The following is a 19352-nucleotide window of genomic DNA, read 5'->3' on the forward strand; positions in this document are numbered from 1 at the left end:
GAGGACTTCGAGTTATCAAGGATGCTGTAAATGAATTGGCCTATATATTGCCAACGTGTGGGGTACAGGAAATGAAAATCTGGGGTGTCTGTTGCTACATCATGCTTTGTAGTTTGTCAAAATATAGTGTCTTGCTCGAGGGGAAAACTTTATTAATGGTATAATTCGTTGAACATCATTAAATAACATCCTTGACTTGTTTTACTTCCCTCGTTGTATCGCTATTCACTAACACCAGTCTGCGACCATCAGCAATGTGTAAACATAGCTTTTGGAGATTTTCCTCATGTCTGAGTAGAGGCATCACCTTTAGATCCACACTTGGTCGAGGCACCATCGTAGTATTGGCCTCTGGCGTCGATTCGAGAAGTCTCTCTGATCGCAGCAACCGGCGTCTCAGTTTTGACATTTTCCACCTGGTGGAGACCAATGAAGGATTCTTTGGCTTGTAGCGTATCATCTCTCCATTAGATGCAAATAGCAAGTTTTGGTTTGTTTGAAATCTGCCATCTTGTTATCCCCATGCTTTGTGAAAAATATTGGAATCTGATCTGTCTGTCTGTCTGTCCATATTTCTGTCTGTCATGCTATCTCCTCCTAAATGGTTGTGCAGAGATTCACCAAACTTGTAGTTACCATCACCACATGGCAAGTGTGAAAGCAGTGTCATTTTTAGCCCATCTCTTGGAGCGAGGTCAAAAGTTAAAATACAAAAAAAAAAAATGCAATTACGGGAACAATTTGAAACATTCTGCAATGAAACTTTGTATATGCAATCAACATTTGGGGACGCATGAAATATGTAACGATTTTTGGGATTTGACCCCCGGTTAATGCCCAGGTCGTTTGGACTTAAGGTCGCAGCAGTAAATATGGGGGAAAAAATTTTTAAGTTTAAATTTGACATTGGGTCATTTCTGGTGGAACTTTGTGCAATCTTTCAACCTTGCTTTAGGTGGGAAGCGTGGAGACATGTGATAGATGGTACATCATCGACTTCACTCTAGTTTCCTTTGTGTACCATACACCTTTGTTTTTTTTGAGGAGCACAACAACAAACCTACACAATGTCGCAATAATGTGTAGTTGTTCGTTTTTAACCTCTTTGGATAAAAGCTCAGTTGCTTTCTTCGGCCATCTTTGCCGTGTGATCATCTGTTTGTCCTCTTTATTTGAGAAGAAGGTTTTAAAAGGCTCAGAGGTCTGCAAAGAGGTCCCTGGTGGTCAGAGTCTGCTAAATGCCACGATGTTGAGATGGAAGAACTTTTTTGCCTGAACAGCTTTTCGGTGACCCAAGCTTAATTTGGTACTTTTCAAAGTTTTGCAAAACTCTCTTCCAATTATACAAAAGCCCTTTGTAATATCTTCCTTTTGGAACATCACAAAAATGTCAATCTCATGTATGGGTAACAAAGGCCAGCAAACAGTATTTCGGTTTAAACTGGAATTGGATAGTTACCGAGAGGATATATATATACATATATATATATAACGTAATTGTATTTTTTTTATCAGTATGTACCTTTCTCTGGGTATCGATTAAAACAGGTCTGCCAGGAGATGCATCATCTTCATGCCATGGTTCGATGAGAGTGAAAGTATCACTGGTGTCACCAAATGGTGGAGTTCTCACAACGTGGACTCAGCTTTGCTTGCTGAGGTTTAACAGGAGTCTGCTTTTGGGGGTGATACCTGCTACTTAGTGCCTCTTATGATGGACGTTTATTTTGTTTTTATTCTGTGACTGTGAAGAAATAAAATTGGAGAAAGGAAATTGGTTGCAGATGAAAGGCTCCATGTTTTGGGATGATGCAAGGATCGATTCATTATTTGAGAGAGGGATTGAATAAAAGGATTTGCATTTAAGTTGAAACTGCTTTCAATGCTGTTAATGCTTCAAAAAGGTGCCCCATCCCAACCTCTACTACCTCCCTCGATAAAATGGCCTCCTTACAGGTGTCAAGGATGAAGCATTATTCTTCCTATAAAATGGAAGATAATTTCAACATTAACTTATCTACTAGTACTTTTCTAACAGTCCCAATCATTCCCACCTTTTTGTGGGATAGGCCAGAAAATGTGGTTCACTCAAGATTTTATTAACCGGTTAGCCAGGCCTGACATTTGGCTGAAGGTGGCAGGAATTAGTGATTTATTTATGGTGTTGGTGATAACTCACCTTCTCTTGGTGAGAGATACCAAGGGATCTTTAACGTTCACCAGCTAATGTTGGCAGAGGGGGCTCCCAGCTTAACATTCATCCGAGGAACGGCACACGCATTGATGCCTCACCCTTCATGAGAAACACCAGGTTGGTGGGGGAGTTCAAAGTTGGGCCGAGATTTAAATCAGGATAGACTCCTCAGAGGCGAGTGGGCATACCTTGAGGATCCTGCCGAACCCTTTCACATATAAAAGCTGCATATATAATTTGTATATGGTTGTGAAATTGGACCTCATGATCCGAGTCCCCATTTAGGTTGCGTTCAGTTTAAGACATTCCCTTCACCCTGCACAGGTGGCAGTATCTGTTCAGGTATCCTTTATTGCATTGCGTTTTGTGAAATGTTCAATATTCTTTTTCTACTGAAAAACATTGTTCAGAGAGAACAGCACATACCTGGAACGATTCATAAAACCCAGAAGGTTAGCTCTTTGGAGGCAAATATTTTGCCTCTTCAGAAGCCAACATGGTGTCATTCACCAAGAGTAGGTGAGCTGTCGAGAAGGCTATCTCTCACACTTCTCTTACACCTGTTTTCAGGAGGAGCATACCTATGATGTTGCAGAAAGTGGACATATAGTTCATTAAGCACTCAGAGCTCCTCAAAGGGTTCCAAGAGACCTCTGGCTTCCCTCGTAGAGTCTGACTGAGTGACCTGATGCCAACACATCTGGTAGATGTTACTGTTTGACAAGGAACTTCATTGTCGTCAAACTGACTGACGAGGGATTATAAAAGACATTTATCGAAAAGGCTACAATGATACGGACAGAATTTTAAATGGAAAATATAAAATGCTTTAGAAAATTAACGGCCAGAGACATAGTCTTGGTGAAATTTTATTCTCACCAAGCTAAGTCCTCCCCCACTGTTTCTTCGCTTTGTCAGACATTTATCCCTTCCCTAATGTTGAAATCATTCCACCGTGTCTTGGTGCTGCACAGTTTACGAGCTCACTGGTGACGAGTCCTACATTTTAAGGTTTTTGTTTTTTTCCCTCTTTCTGGTGAATCTTTAAGTCACAAATGCACGTCCAAGACTGAGGCCTAAAATGAAGGCTGGTACAGTTCCCCTTAGGGGTTGTTGGTAATCTCAGGAGAGATCTGTGTGTCTCTTACAGGTGGAATGTTGTACTCGGCCACAGTGACAGATTTCTTGGCCAGTGATGCTGTCATTTATCGCAGTATTGGTGCTGGCCCTGCTCTTCGGACCCTCAAGTATGACTCCAAATGGTTGAAAGGTAAAATAAGAATGCTTCTGCATGTGTGCTTGCCATTCTCCTTTTATCATTGCATGTGTGCTTACATCGAAGTCTGTTTGCTTATTTCTCTTTGTGTTTTCTTCTCCAATTCTCTCTCTTCCTCCCCATCTCTCTCTCTTCTTTTCTATCTCTCTCTTCCTCTCCATCTCTCTCTTCCTCTCCATGTCTTTCTTCCTCTCCATGTGTCTCTTTCTCTTCCTCTCCATGTGTCTCTTTCTCTCCACATGCCTCTTCCTCTCCTTGGCTCTCTTCCTCTCCATCTCTCTCTTCCTCTTCATGTCTCTATTTCCATCCATTTCTCTCTTGCTCTCTATCTCTCCATTTCTCTTCCAATCCATTTCTCTATTCCTCTCCCTTCTTTATCTCTTCATCCATTTCTTCCTCTCCATCCCATCTTCCACTCCATCTCTAGTCCTTCACTGCCTCCACCTTTCACTTACTGATATTGTGAATTCAACACTCTTTTTGGTCGCCGAAATAGGTGACCCTTATTGTTGAGTCGCCGACATAGGTGACCCTTATTGTCAGTAATTCTGTCTGTTTGTGACTTATAAGTATATTGATATTGATGACTTATATTGTATATGATGATATTGATGATATAAGTATATTGATAAGTATATTGATGACTTCCGTCATCTGTTTGTGTGTTTGTTTGTTTGTTTGTGTGTGTGTGTATTTGTGTTTGTTTGTTACTTACGAAATCTAAAGATTTCATAAGTATATTGATGCCTTCCGTTTCTGTTTGTTTGTTACTTACGAAATCTAAAGATTTCGTAAGTATATTGATGCCTTCCATTTCCGTTTGTTTGTTTGTTTGCATGTTTGTTTGTTTGTTTGTAGGCACGATAACTCGAGAATGGAAGAAGCTACCAATGTCAAATTACACCACGTGATTCAGGAGGGTGATGGCTAGTGCTGATTAGATTTTGGTCAAAATCGATCAAAGGTCAAGGTCACGGTGAGGTCAAACATCCAAAACATTCGATTTTTGATGGTTTGGTACAAAATCATCGGAGAAACTTCTGGTTTGTGTCGCTACCTTCTCAAGAGACAGCTTTTATTAGACAAGGTCAGAGGTCAAGTTGACGATTTCATAAGTACCAGTCTATGACTGCTTGTTTGTTTGTTTGTTTGTTTGTAGGCACGATAACTCGAACGGAAGAAGCTACCAATGTCAAATTACACCACGTGATTCAGGAGGGTCATGGCTAGTGCTGATTAGATTTTGGTCAAAATCGGTCAAAGGTCAAGGTCACAGTGAGGTCAAACATCCAAAACATTCGATTTTTGATGGTTTGGTACAGAATCATCGTAGAAACTTCTGGTTTGCGTCGCTACCTTCTCTAGAGACAGCTTTTATTAGACAAGGTCAGAGGTCAAGTTGATGATTTCGTCAGTCCCAGTCTATGACTGCTTGTTTGTTTGTTTGTTTGTAGGCACGATAACTCGAGAACAGAAGAAGCTACCAATCTCAAATTACACCACGTGATTCAGGAGGGTCATGGCTAGTGCTGATTATATTTTGGTCAAAATCGGTCAAAGGTCAAGGTCACAGTGAGGTCAAACATAATTCCGCAAATTCATGTGGAGAAATGGAGTATTTTTGCTTCGCTCGACGTTACGAGTTCGTTTTAACTTCGATTTTAATTTTGTCTTCGGTTTTTGTGATCGCTTAGGACGCTTAAAACTTGGTTGTCGAAATTCTGGTAAAAATTGGATGTTTTGGAGACGTTTTAAGATTGTATAAAAAATATTTCACTCGACGCGTCACGGGTCGTCCCATGATGAAGTGCGCTCGAACAGACGCGTCGTTGAGTTATGTTAAGGTATAATATAATTGCGTGGAGAAATGGAGATTTTTGCTTCGGTCGACGTTACGATTTTTGATGGTTTGATACAGAATCATCGTAGAAACTTCTGGTTTGCGTCGATACCTTCTCTAGAGACAGCTTTTATTAGACAAGGTCAGAGGTCTTGATTTCGTAAGTACCAGACTATGACTGCTTGTTTGTTTGTTTGTGTGTGTGTGTTTGTGTGTTTGTTTGTAAGCACGATAACTCGAGAACGGAAGAAGCTACCAATGTCAAATTACACCACGTGATTCAGGAGGGTGATTGCTCGTGCTGATTGGATTTTGGTCAAAATCAGTCAAAGGTCAAGGTCACACACAGTGAGGTCAAACATTCGATTTTTGATGGTTTGGTGCAGAATCATCGTAGAAACTTCTGGTTTGCGTCGCTACCTTCTCTGGAGACAGCTTTTATTAGACAAGGTCAGAGGTCAAGTTGACGATTTCGTAAGTACCAGTCTATGACTGCTTGTTTGTTTGTTTGTAGGCATGATAACTTGAGAACGGAAGAAGCTACCAATGTCAAATTACACCACTTGATTCAGGAGGGGGATGGCTCATGCTGATTAGATTTTGGTCAAAATCGGTCAAAGGTCAAGGTCACGGTGAGGTCAAATATTCGATTTTTGATGGTTTGGTACAGATAACTCGAATGGAAGAAGCTACCAATGTCAAATTACACCACGTGATTCAGGAGGGTGATGGCTAGCGCTGATTAGATTATGGTCAAAATCGGTCAAAGGTCAAGGTCACAGTGAGGTCAAACATCCAAAAAATGATAACTCGAGAATGAAAGAAGCTACCAATGTCAAATTACACCACGTGATTCAGGAGGGTGGTGGCTAGCGCTGATTAGATTTTGGTCAGAATCGGTCAAAGGTCAAGGTCACAGTGAGGTCAAACATCCAAAACATTTGATTTTTGATGGTTTGATACAGAATCATCGTAGAAACTTCTGGTTTGCGTCGCTACCTTCTCTGGAGACAGCTTTTATTAGACAAGGTCAGAGGTCAAGTTGACGATTTGGTAAGTACCAGTCCATGACTGCTTGTTTGGATGTTTGTTCATTTGTCATCAGCATAATTGGTAGTAAACGTTGGCGGATTTTGACCAAACTCGGGTGGTAGGTACATCTTATGACCTAGTGCTTTGGAAATTGTGATGGTTGCTCGGGACGCTTTGGTTCCCTAGCAACAACCGAAAAACCTTCAAAATCGGTACCGTTCACGCGAAATCAATTCCGAAAGCCATTATCCCATGTAGGATTATGAAATTTGGCACGAATGATTTACAGGTGATGCTCTATCAAATATATTCCGGTTTTTGTGATGTATATGGAATACTTTACCCGCAGCGCCCCCTACAATTTGGGTATGCGTGAAAATTGGCGAAAATTGAAGCCCCCTAGCGACCAGGTGAGTGCATCGATACGATTGAAACTTTGCAGGTTCATGGTACTCAATGAGTACTACAACTTTGCCTCAGGACATATTGACCGATTTCGCCTAGGTCAGGGGTCAAAGGTCAATTAGTGCACAAATCGATAATATGCGAGAGCTGGAGGTGCCTTCGTGCCAAATGCTACTCCTCCTCGGGTTATGGTCGGATGGTCATGAAAATTCACAATAATCGTCTGGAATACATTGTGCACAAACGATCGAGCCGGATTTTCGATTTTTATCTTTGTTCACCCACAGCACCCCCTCGAACTATGAGGATTTCCGATTTCAAACCGCATTTTCGGTACTTTTCATTCAAATGGATACCGAGTAGTTATCAATAAATGGAACTGGATGAGATTTGATATGCATAATCTTAGGGTGATTCCCTATACGCTATATGACATCCATTTTGCTCTATATCTTATAGTTTCCATGCTCGGCGATCCATCGCCACCTACCGGCTTGTCTAATACTAGGATTGGGTACACAACCATACTTTTTTGAAAGGAGTGTTTTTTATGGCCAAATTTCATGCTGATGACGAATCCGTTGAACTTGTTGATTTCGGATGATGTCTTCGATTGGTAAAATGCAAAAATTCAAAATGGCCACCAAATTTACCCATTTTCAGGTAAAATTTGATAATTATGGCTTACTACTGCTACTGGTACTTGAGGAGTGTAAGAAGCATGGAGGTCCATTGACTCCTATTTACCTTGACTCTCTTGAGAGACTTAATGAATCACAACTACTCAAGGAAATAGACTACCTTAGATCGACAGTGGCGCCTGATATACGCCAGAAGCGTAGAGTGAAATGTACCTACGGAACAAAAACTTTCTCGTTTGAGAAGTTCAGTGTAGATGAACTGAAAACATCTATCAGAAATGCTGTCAAACCGGAGGACAATGTTTCTGTCGATATATTGCTGAAAAAAGTGCTTTGAATGTTGAGGAGATGTTGATGTGATGATTAAAGTAGAAGTTTACGGAAATTTGTGATATCTTCATTTGATTCTTTGAAATTATGGTCACGCTCACATTTTTGTGCTGATTTTATCGCAATATGCATCCTGGGGCAGTCTGGTTGACCTGTACGATTTTAAAAGTATGATTATCGATATCAGCGACCCTGAAAACATAAGAAATGACATATTACATGCCCTAGTAAGCCATAATTATCAAATTTTACCTGAAAAGTGGGTAAATTTGGTGGCCATTTTGATTTTTTGCATTTTACCAACCTAAGACTTCATCCTCGGTCAAAAATTTCAATGGATTCGTGATCAGCGTGAAAATGGCCATAAAAAACACTCCTTTCAACGGGACAACAGAGAAAAAGTTGGTGTGCCCAACCCTACTAATACTTAGTTTGTTGCAGAAACATCTGGAAAGTTTCTTGTGGATCTGCAAAGTCTGTGCAAACTTAGACTGTTAAGGGAAGAGATGTGACCCATTTTGTTAATGGTTGTAACTTACTTTGTCAAAGGTCTGCATGACGTTCCAGTGACTATATCTCGTGTGTATTTGGAGCCACCATCACAGCTTCATCCAAGAGCCCAATAGATTTTGTTGATCACGGACAATTGAAGTCGTGGCACAGGAAGCATGGATTTGAAAGCTATAAACTGCACTGGCTCAAAAAGATTCACTTTCTGTAAGGGTTTCTATGGCACCGTTAGCATCATGCATAATACCCTACATAAAGTGCTCCGTGCTCCAAGGTGCTGTGTCTCAGATGTGTAGCAGTTTTGGCAGTTACGCTTTTGACCTGTATGGTTGTGACCATGTACAACAGCTCAGCGAGTGCACACGTGACTGTTATGTTATATCACTGCTTATGTGGCGAAATATTAAATAAAAGGCAATGTATATAAATCGTCTCAGCAGAGCTCGTGCAGACATGCATAAGAGCAAAATCCACAACAATTGATATCTTTTACTATTTGATTAAACGTCCCCGCTTGCAATCATTCCGATAGCATTTCTGGCGGCATTCCCAGCTCTCCCGGTGGCGTTCCTGGCCATGCCGTGCTGCTTGGACAGTATAAATCGGAGGGAGAAATCCATCGGCATCGATGCATTGCCTCCAGGGGCCTGCTTTCTGATCAAGCTGAGTTTCTCCCCTGATTGTTTTTGGCATTGTATTGAGCCAGGAAAGTGTGGGGAGGAGGTTGGGTAATGGGTCAGTGGCCTTAGGAATTTTTTTTTTTTACTGAAACAAGATTTGTATTGGAAGGGGCAGCAAAGGTCATGGGTGAATGAAGTTAGATGTCACATGCAAATTAACCCTTTATAACAATGCTTATGGAATGTAAGGTCTCTGTCTCTCTCTCTGTCTGTCTCTGTCTGTCTGTCTCTCTGTCTGTCTCTCTGTCTGTCTCTCTGTCTGTCTCTCTGTCTGTCTCTCCGTCTGTCTCTCTTTCTGTCTCTCTGTCTGTCTGTCTCTCTCTATCCTCTCTCTCTCTCTCTCTCCTATCTCTCCTCTCTCTCCTATCTCTCCTATCTCTCCTATCTCTCCTCTCTCTCCTCTCTCTCCTCTCTCTCTCTCCTCTCTCTCTCCTCTCTCTCTCTCTCTCCTCTCGCTCTCTCCTCTCTCTCTCCTCTCTCTCTCCTCTCTCTCTCTCCTCTCTCTCTCCTCTCTCTCTGTTTCTCCATTTGAGTATCAGAGATGGATACAAAGATGCACAGAGACGAAAGATTTAGATAGTTCAACAATGGGAGCTGGAACAGGCAGATAGAGCCGGGAACTCACGGAACACAAAACAGATGAAATGATGCCAGTATATGGAAGCAACGTGGTAAGGAATCAGAGATAAGGGTTCCTGCATAATCTGGGGTAAGGTTGTGCATCTGGTGGAGAGCTGCTGCTGAAGATGAGAGTTCGATAATGCAGGAAGTTGGTGATTAAGAAAAGCTAATTTTGTTGTCAGGGTTCCCTCAGAGCAGCTTTTTCCACACCCTTGGCAGTGATGAGTTGGGTGAGGTTTGGAAGGGAGAGGCAACAGGGGACGGGGATACCAATAAGTGAGGGGTGGGGGAGGGGTAAGGAGGTGGCGCCACAGAGACGCAACAGAGGCCACAATTAGCGCCAAATTGGGCGTTTGCTAAATTCCACTGAAGAAAAGTGATGTTTTGTTCCCCACTGAGGCGTTGATATTTTTCCCCTCATTCCTTCTCCCCAACCCTCTCCCTCTTTTTATTTTTATCCCAGCTTCTCCCATCAGCGTGCGTGTGTGTGTGCGTGTGTGTGCGTGTGCGTGTGTGTGCGTGTGTGTGTGTGTGTGTGTGTGTACACGTCTCTCCATCTCGGGCAGTCCTGGCATTGAGCCAGACATCCTGTGGCTTTTGTTGAGAGAGCCGAGAAAGAGCACGAGAGAAAGCGGCAAACGTGGGAGTTGGGCAGACCTTCAATGAAGAAGAGCTTTACATAAAGCCTTAATTTAGACCAGCAATCCAAAGCTCCATTGAAGAAACAAATTTGAAGGGAACTGGGCTTGGTCAAAGCCTTGTTCACCAGCATCCTCTGAGTCGGGTCTGGACTTTATGATGGCTCGTTTGTGGCTCACAAAATATAAGTGCTTGCATCCATCGGCTTGAGCACGGTGATCGAGCATGTATCACGAAGTGCCGGTCGGATGGTCAAGAAGATAATACCAACCGGCGCGAGACCACGGTCAGTAACTCGGCATATCCAGCTGCCAGGCCCGTAATTCGGCAATCATTTAGCCCATAACCTGGCTGGCCTAGCGACCCAAAAGATTGAACATACCACTTTAGTGTTTCCTGATGGAGAAGGAAACCTCATGGATCATCAAATGACTTGCACCTGTAGCTGATTAAATACCGATGACTACCTTCTACCCCTTCCGTATTCATTTCTGCCTTCTTCCCATGTATCTCTCTTAATTTCTTCCCCCCACATTGCAATCCTCACCCTCCCTTTTTCAGAGCCAAAGTTTGTTCATGCAGTGGACTTTGGAAATTACATTTATTACTTCTTCAGAGAAATTGCTGTGGAGCACACAAGCATGGGAAAGGTGAGTGTAAATTTTTCACTTCTTTAAGGAATAACTTCTTGTGCAGTTTTGTGTAAAGTTGTAGCTGTACATACACCTGCTGCCTTCGTCATCTCCCTCGACTTTTGTGTTGACTCGTAATGCAGTACCTTTTATTTTCCTGTTGTTGTTTGGTACTTCGGGCAGTTCAAAAAGGTTGTGAATGCAAAAAAACGAGAGGTATCACCTTCCTACCGGTCACTGGACGTACCAAGCTATCTTTACAGATGCTATTTTTTAACTTCAAAATGGTCTCTCATCATTGGATATGTAACAGTGTGCGATCTGGCGTAGTTCCTGCCATGCAGTTAAACAATGCTGTATTAATGAGTAAAACTTGTAACTATGTACCGTTATCCTTTCTTAGGTGGTATTCTCACGCGTGGCACGTGTATGCAAGAACGATGCGGGTGGTTCCCAGCGCGTACTGCAGCGCCACTGGACGTCATTTGTGAAGGCCCGCCTCGCGTGCTCACTACCCGGACAGGCAGGGGAGCCGAGCTTCTTCTTCGACGAGCTGCGAGCAGCCACGGATGTGCTGGCGGCTGCAGGACGTCACCTCGTGCTGGCCGTGTTCACCACACCACAGAACAGGTGAAGACCAGCAGATGAGGTCAGGACTGGAATAAAGAAGCAAAAGTACTTTTGTTTTGACCACTACTGAGACTTTACTGTAATGATCGCATACATAGTATCCTGTAGGCTTTGCATTAGCCTTATTTGTCCTGCTTATGTCGAGGAAACCAATACTGATGCTGATAAATATGGATGACTTTTGTACACTGTCCCTTTCGGGTCATGGTTTGTGACGATGTGTTATGATCTCTCTGTTGCCATCCATTTTCACTTGTAGTTTCATTTAGTTGATGTAAAATGGTACATTGGCTCCCTTTTGTCAACTCACGCTTTCCCTCAAATTTTTCTTTCCATGAGAATGGTCTGATTACTTGACCGAATTGACGTCTTGTGATGTAATCAAACATGTTGACTTGGTACAACCTCAACATTGGCATCTTGAGTTACACCATTGTGATTATGGATGGATCAGTTTATTACCAACCACAGTAGCATTCCCTCAATGCTTCCTTCCACTTTAATACCTCTATTTTGTCCCATTTCCTTACTCTGTACAGTATACCTGGATCTGCGGTGTGTGCATTTGACATGGACGAGGTCGCAACCATGTTTCATGGGCGGTTCAAGGAGCAGCTCTCACCGGAGGCAGCCTGGACAACAGTTCCTGCAGAAAATGTTCCTCAACCTCGGTAAGAAACACAAAATGTGTGCTTTACCCTGAGCTTGCATGGTAGCTACAATAAAGAGGGAGCTTGTTGAATCGCAGTTCTGCCCCCGAGGCAGAACCTGAAGATCTTGCCCTTATCTGATATCCCTAGGCCCGGATGCTGTGCCGGTTTGGGTCCAGCCAAAGATTTTCGGAGTTCCGCTGACTTTCCAGACGAGACTTTGTCCTTCATCAAGGCACACCCACTTATGCATGGTTTAGTGCCTCCAGTGTTTGGCCGCCCTTGGTTCACCAGGACAATGGTTCGGTAAGATGGGAGTGCTCACTTGTAAATTTAATTTTAAAACTTTACACTGGTCTTCAACAAATGTTTATCATTGGTGGATGCTTCTAATCATGAAAGAATCACCCGGTCATACCAAACCTCACTCAATATTCGCTCCCTTCAGGCACCGGCTGACTCGAATTGCTGCAGACGTGTCAGCCGGTCCTTATGGAAATGCTACAGTGCTTTACTTGGGCACAGAAGATGGACTCCTGTTTAAAGTATTGGGTCCAGGACTTGGTCCTTCAGTGAACCCTTTACTGCTGGAGGAGATTCATGCTTACAGTACTCAGAGGTTGGATTTCTTGTTGTGCTTCACTTTTAAAATAATCCATGGCACTATGTTATTTTGATGCAGAGAACCACATCTAAAGTACATAGAATTGCATTGCTGTTTGGCAACCTTGCAAAGCATTATGGGTTGCTTCTGCACTTCCTGTTTTTTGACACTCTTGGTCATATAACGGATGACATGTTGGCATGTAACTGAGGAATATTTATATTCTCTTGAAAAGAATCTGAAACGTTATGGTGGAATATGTTCGAAGCATTTGGAATATAGTGGTCCCTTGTGTCGCTTGATATCTCCACATATGGAGAGCCGAGGAATTCTTTCATCTATTACCTTGTGTAGAAAGCATGGACTCCTGTGTTACACCTGCTCTTAACTGGCAATCACTTACATCCCTTCACACTTTGATTCAGACTTGGCCTCCACATCAGACAGAGACACTACAAAGCTCATGCACTCTTGCGTCTTGGCCATTTGTACATGCGGCCGATATTTCCAGTTGACCGTAAGCATTAGCCAGATTGCTTCGCGTCTTCCGAGCTTTTCCCCATAATTTTTTTTTTACTATCTTAACACTTAATTTTAGCAAATACAATAAATTTACAGTATCATTTATATTAAATGTGACCAACAGAATTAGTGTGGGCAGTTGTAGAGAGGGACATGATTTTATTGTGATGGGTCCATTTGTTGTACGAATTGAAAGCCACTCATGAAACAGGAAATGGGGGTGAGAAAAAAGAAAAATAAATGGTGAAAGTGTGATTAAAGATGACAACATCAGGGAGTGACATTCACTTACGTTTTTTTGAAACTATTACTAGCACAAAGATAATTAAAACAAAATTGTAAAACAATCGATTAATTGAGCAGGGAGAAAAATTGGACAGGAAGAAGAGGAGAAAAGGAAATAGTCCACAAAAGCGATAGATTAGGTGAAGACAATTTGCAAGGCATTCTCCATCTCCAGTATAATAACTGATTGATTTGTTCAAGTGCGATGACAAACTCTCAATGGACAGCGCTCCAGCCGCCGTGAGTCCTTCCTTTGTGGAAACTGACATTAATTACGATATACGAAACCTCATCTAGATGAAAATACAGGTATTTACATACATGGAGCCAAAGGAACGGACCCTTGCCATTGCAGTGTCATGGATGGCTTGAATAAATGTCTCTTTCCCCACCGGATCCATGCAGACAAAAGCAACGTGCTTATAAAATCTGAAAGATATGGTGAATGAAGATTGTGTTGTCCTCCATCTCTAACACTTAACTCCAAATGATGTCCTCTGCTCGAATGCTCAACTCCAAATGCTACCTTCCATCTCTAATGCTCAACTGCTAAAGCTGTCCTTCAACTCTAATGCTCAACTCCAAATGCTGTTCTCGATCTCTAATGCTCAACTCCAAATGCTGTCCTCCATCTCCAATGCTCAACTACAAAAGATGTCCTCCGTCTCAAATGGTCAACTCCAAATGCTGTCTTCCATCTCAAATGTTCAACTCCAAATGCTGTCTTCCATCTCTAATGTTCAACTCCAAATGCTGTCCTCCATCTCTAATGTTCAACTCCAAATGCTGTCCTCCATCTCTAATGTTCAACTCCAAATGCTACCCTCCATCTCTAATGTTCAACTTCTAAAGCTGTCCTTCATCTCTAATGCTCAACTCCAAATGCTGTCCTCTATTTCCAGTACTCAACTGCAAAAGCTGTCCTCCATCGTGAATACTCGACTCCAAATGCTGCCTGACATCTCTAATGCTCAACTGCAAAAGCTTTCCTCCATTTCAAATGCTCAATTCCAAATGCTGGTCTCAATTGCTTATGCTCAACTGCAAATGCTGTACTCCATTTGTAATACTCAACTCCAAATGCTGTCCTGTCTTAAATGCTCAACTCCAAATGCTACCTTCCATCTCTAATGCTCAACTGCTAAAGCTGTCCTCCATCTCTAATGCTCAACTCCAAATGCTGTTCTCCATCTCCAATGCTCAACTCCAAATGCTGTTTTTGATCGCTAATGCTCAACTCCAAATGCTGTCCTCCAGCTCTAATGCTGAACTCCAAATGCTGCCTGACATCTCTAATGCTCAACTCCAAAGGTGTCCTCCACTTGTAATGCTCAACTCCAAGTTCTGTTCTCCATCTCTATTGCTCAACTCCAAATGCTGTTCTTGATGTCTGATGCTTAACTCCAAATGCTGTTCTCCATCTCCAATGCTCACCTGTAAATGCTACCCTTCATCTCAAATGCTCAACTCCAAATTCTGTACTCCATCTCTAATGCTCAACTCCAAATGCTACCCTCCATCTCTAATGTTCAACTGCTAAAGCTGTCCTCCATCGTGAATACTCGACTCCAAATGCTGCCTGACATCTCTAATGCTCAACTGCAAAAGCTTTCCTCCATTTAAAATGCTCAATTCCTAATGCTGGTCTCAATTGCTTATGCTCAACTGCAAATGCTGTACTCCATTTCTAATACTCAACTCCAAATGCTGTCCTGTCTTAAATGCTCAAATCTCAAAGTTTTCCTCCATGTGTGTCCAAGTTATATCACTTACAGGGGCAAGAACACCTGAAAACATCTGCTATTTGCTACAGACAAGCGGCGACCAACACAATGGCAAAAAAACGACAGCACTACTACAGATTTAGTAATGACCCTGAGCCAAGACAACCTTCCACCATACTCTTGCTGGTTATAATCACCATTGGTAGATTAGCCATCGACATTGTGCCGTCCAGAGAGAAAACCCACCAGCACTGAGTGTTGGCATCACATCAACCTTCTTTCTTTTCCATTTAAGTTGCTGCCAATAAAATCCACACCAGCCCTCTTCTTCTGTGCAGAAATGAAGCCCCTTTCACTCCTTGGCCATTGCACTCAGGTGCAAGAGGAAATTATAGCCAGTGTGCATTGTATGTTACATTATGGATGAATAGTTTTGACATTTCAGAATAAAGCTAATCACCTGATAGCAGCTTACTGCATTGCCTTCAGAAAGTATTCACACCCCTCGACATTTTGTTTGTCACATTTTGTTGTGTTACAGCCTGTATTTAAAATAGATTGAATTTAATTTTTTTTGTCACCAATCTACACAAGATACCCCATAATGACAAAGTGAAAACATGTTTTTAGAAAATTTTACAAATCAATTAAAATTTTAAAGCTGAAATATATTGCGTCAATAAGTATTCAACCCCTTTGTTATGATACTCCAAATTGAGCTCAGGTGCATCCACTTTCCTTTGATCATACTTGAGATGTCTCTCCAACTTGATTGGAGTCCACCTGGGGCCAATTCAATTAATTGGACATGATTTAGAAAGAAACCTATCTTTCAAAATAAGGTCCCACAGTTGATAGTACATGTCAGAGCAGAAAATCTACTATGAAATCCAAGGAAATTACCGTAGAATTCCGAGATAGAATTGAGAGGAGGCATTGATCTGGGGAAGGGGATAAAATAATTTCGAGAGTATTTAGAGTTCCCAAGAGCACAGTGAGCTTCATCGTTAGGAAATGGAAAGAATAAGGAAATACCCAAACTCTTACTAGAGCTGGCCGTCCAACCAAACTGAGCCACTGTGCAAGAAGGACCTTGGTCTGGGAGGTGACCAAGAACCCAAAGACCACTCTGACAGAACTACAGAGTTCCTTGGCTGAGATGGGAGAACCTGCCGGAAGGACAACAGTCTCTGCAGCACTTTACAAATGAAGGCTTCATGGTAGAGTGGCCAAATGGAAGCCACTCCTGATAAAAAGGCACATGACAGCATGCCTACAGTTTTCGGAAAGACATGTAAAAGATTCTGTGTTCTGATGAGATGAAAATTGAACTATTTGGCCTGAATGCAAAGTGCAACATCTGGCAGAAACTCAACACAGCTCATCGCCCATCAAACACCATCCCTTCCGTGAAGCATGGTGGTGGCAGCATCGTGCTATGGGGGGTGCTTTTCAGCAGCAGGGACTGGGAGACTTGTAAGGATAGAGGGAACAATGAATGGAGCCAATTACTGGCAAATCCTTGAGGAGAACCTGCTTCAGAGTGCAAAAGACCTCAGAGTGTGGCGAAGATTTATGTTCCAACAAGACAATTACCCCAGGCACACAGCCCAAGCAACACTGGAATGGTTTCAGAACACGAACGTGAAAGTCCTTGAGTGGCCCAGCCAAAACCTAGTCTTGAATCCCATTGAGAATCTGTTGAAAGACTTTAAGATTACTGTTTACCGACGCTCCCCATCCAACTTCACAGAGCTTGAGCAAATCTGCAATCAAGAATGCGAGAAAATCCCCAAATGCAGATGTGCAAAGCTGATACAGACATACCCAAGAAGACTCGAAGCTGCAATCGCTGCCAAATGCGCTTCTACGAAGTATTGACTCAGGGACTGAATACTTGTGTAAATTAGATTTTTCTGTATTTCATTTTCAATTCATTTGTAAAAAAAATTCTAAAAACAGGTTTTCACTTTGTTATTATGGGATATTTTGTGTAGATCGGTGCCAATTTTTTTTTAAATTTAATCCATTTTAAATTCAGGCTGCAACACAACAAAATGTGACAAAAGACGAGGGGTGTGAATACTTTCTGAAGGCACTGCAACTTTGTCTATGGATGATGTCACAACCGACAATCGTCGGAGTCATGGTGGAGGCAGTTCCATTTTCTGAGGCTCATGACTGAGCTGCAACACAAATCATGCACACACATACAGAAAAATATGGGAAACAATGCTGGACTTGACTTTAGACAAACACAGCCGATGAGCTGGAGAGAAGTGACACAACTGTTGGGGCACTCTGGGTACTAGCAATACAATCTTTCTTGTCGCTTTTCTCTCTGCAGTCATCAGGGCCATTTCAACAGAAATCTCACCCCCATCCTCCCCCACCTGCGGTGCCAACCCAAGGGTTTTGTCCATACACTATCCTCTAAATAGTGAGGGGCAAATAAGGAAGCGGCACAGACCATTAAAGTCTTTTCCCAAAATGAAGGGCGGATGCTCTAACCATTATACCACCCAGTCTCAACAATATCATCGACAGGGTTCACCATTAACAGGGGATATTTTGAAGAACTTCTAGATTTTTTTTAATAGAAGTTAAATTAAATTTTTTATCTGGATTGCAATAACCCTTTCTGTTTGATGCAATAATTAATGCCAGGCCTTCCTGGCTTCCAAGAGAATGGGTATTTGCATGCAGTGGAATATAAATCGATACATTGTTAGAAGTCATTCCGATAAGCTGTTCCCTAAGATTAACGCTAACCATAACCACATCTAAAGGAGCATTACCATTAATTTTACTTTTTGGTCCTTTGTTTTCCCTTTTTTGTCTTCTAGGTGTTCCGTCGAGGGAGAAGATGAACAAGAGGTGCTCGACCTTTTCCTCGATGTCCCTCGCCACGTGATCTACGTTGCCTTTTCTGCGTGCATTGTGCGGATACCGCTCAGTCGTTGTGCTCGCTACGCACAATGCCGCAGGTCTCTTTATACCGGCTTGCCTATTTCCCATGGGCTTTTACATCCCAGCTTTATATCGGCATCAGTTGCTCTCATTCTGTTGTCTCTTTTCGCTCCCGAGTTCATTGTGGTGCCCACAAGCTGCATCTCAATGCCACTTTTTTTCTTTTCTTACTGAGGCAGCTGAAGCTCAAATGTGAGTTAAGTAGCAAGGACGGATCATAACTTTCATATTCTCTCCTCCTTTTAGATCTTGCCTTTCAGCACGAGACCCCTACTGTGGCTGGGTGTCCACTGGCACTTGCACATACCTTTCAGCTGGCACAAGGTGGGCACGTGTGGTAGGGAAGCTGGACTGTTTACCCTGCTTGCTTGTTTGTCTTTTTATTTCTATATTTGTCACCACAGGAGTGTTCTATGCACACGGACACCACTCATGTGATATTTGCTTCGCATTTTCATATATACAGACTTTCATTCATTTTCCCATTACTGTTGGTCTGTTTTGCTTTCATTTCTTAAATTTGTCGTTTTATATCTGCCCCCCTCCCTGTTCTTATAATTACTGGTAGAAGCACTTGCAATTGTCTGCCTCTTGATGAGATGTTATTGCTTGCTTAATAAGCATGTACGGTGGCTGAAACAATCTTGTATCAAATCCATTGGTATTTCTGAAAGGGGCTGAAGCTTCCAAGATGTTAAAGAGTGTCGAGTGTTTCAGCTTTTTAATTTCTCATGACTATTGTTACATTATTCTTCCCAATTATTCCTTTCATTTGCACATTGCTCCTTTTGGGTATTATTCCATGGTATCTCTCTCCCTCTCTCTCTCTGAAAGAGAGAGAGAGAGAGAGAGAGAGAGAGAGAGAGAGAGAGAGAGAGGGAGAGAGAGAGCGAGTCAGGGAGAGAGAGAGAGAGAGAGAGAGAGAGAGAGAGAGAGAGAGAGACAGAGACAGAGACAGAGACAGAGACAGAGACAGAGACAGAGACAGAGACAGAGACAGAGACAGAGACAGAGACAGAGACAGAGACAGAGACAGAGAGATATTGAGACTGTCTTTCTCTCTCTCTCTCTCTCTGGTAATAACATATTATCACCCATAGAGACACAGCACCAATTAACATCACCTTACCTCTTTTGGCACTTGCTTGGAATTTTATGCTTTCACAT

The 19352-nt window shown here is 42.3% G+C and overlaps 1 protein-coding gene across 18 annotated transcripts in view; it reads left to right on the forward strand.

The window, feature by feature from the left end:
* Positions 1 to 19352, forward strand: part of LOC147021507 (semaphorin-6D-like) — a 334361-nt gene that overhangs the window by 297379 nt on the left and 17630 nt on the right. For all 18 annotated transcript variants that reach the window (XM_085891490.1, XM_085891493.1, XM_085891494.1 and 15 more), the window contains 8 exons: positions 3345 to 3464; positions 10730 to 10818; positions 11204 to 11430; positions 11970 to 12101; positions 12231 to 12386; positions 12529 to 12699; positions 18062 to 18202; positions 18432 to 18509. In XM_085891490.1, the coding sequence (XP_085747616.1) occupies positions 3345 to 3464; positions 10730 to 10818; positions 11204 to 11430; positions 11970 to 12101; positions 12231 to 12386; positions 12529 to 12699; positions 18062 to 18202; positions 18432 to 18509 (1114 nt within the window). The remainder of the gene's footprint in view (positions 1 to 3344; positions 3465 to 10729; positions 10819 to 11203; positions 11431 to 11969; positions 12102 to 12230; positions 12387 to 12528; positions 12700 to 18061; positions 18203 to 18431; positions 18510 to 19352) is intronic.

This window comes from Eptatretus burgeri, chromosome 8 (assembly GCF_056783735.1).
Source record: "Eptatretus burgeri isolate ZD-2024b chromosome 8, Ebu_testis_v1, whole genome shotgun sequence".
NCBI lineage: Eukaryota > Metazoa > Chordata > Myxini > Myxiniformes > Myxinidae > Eptatretus > Eptatretus burgeri.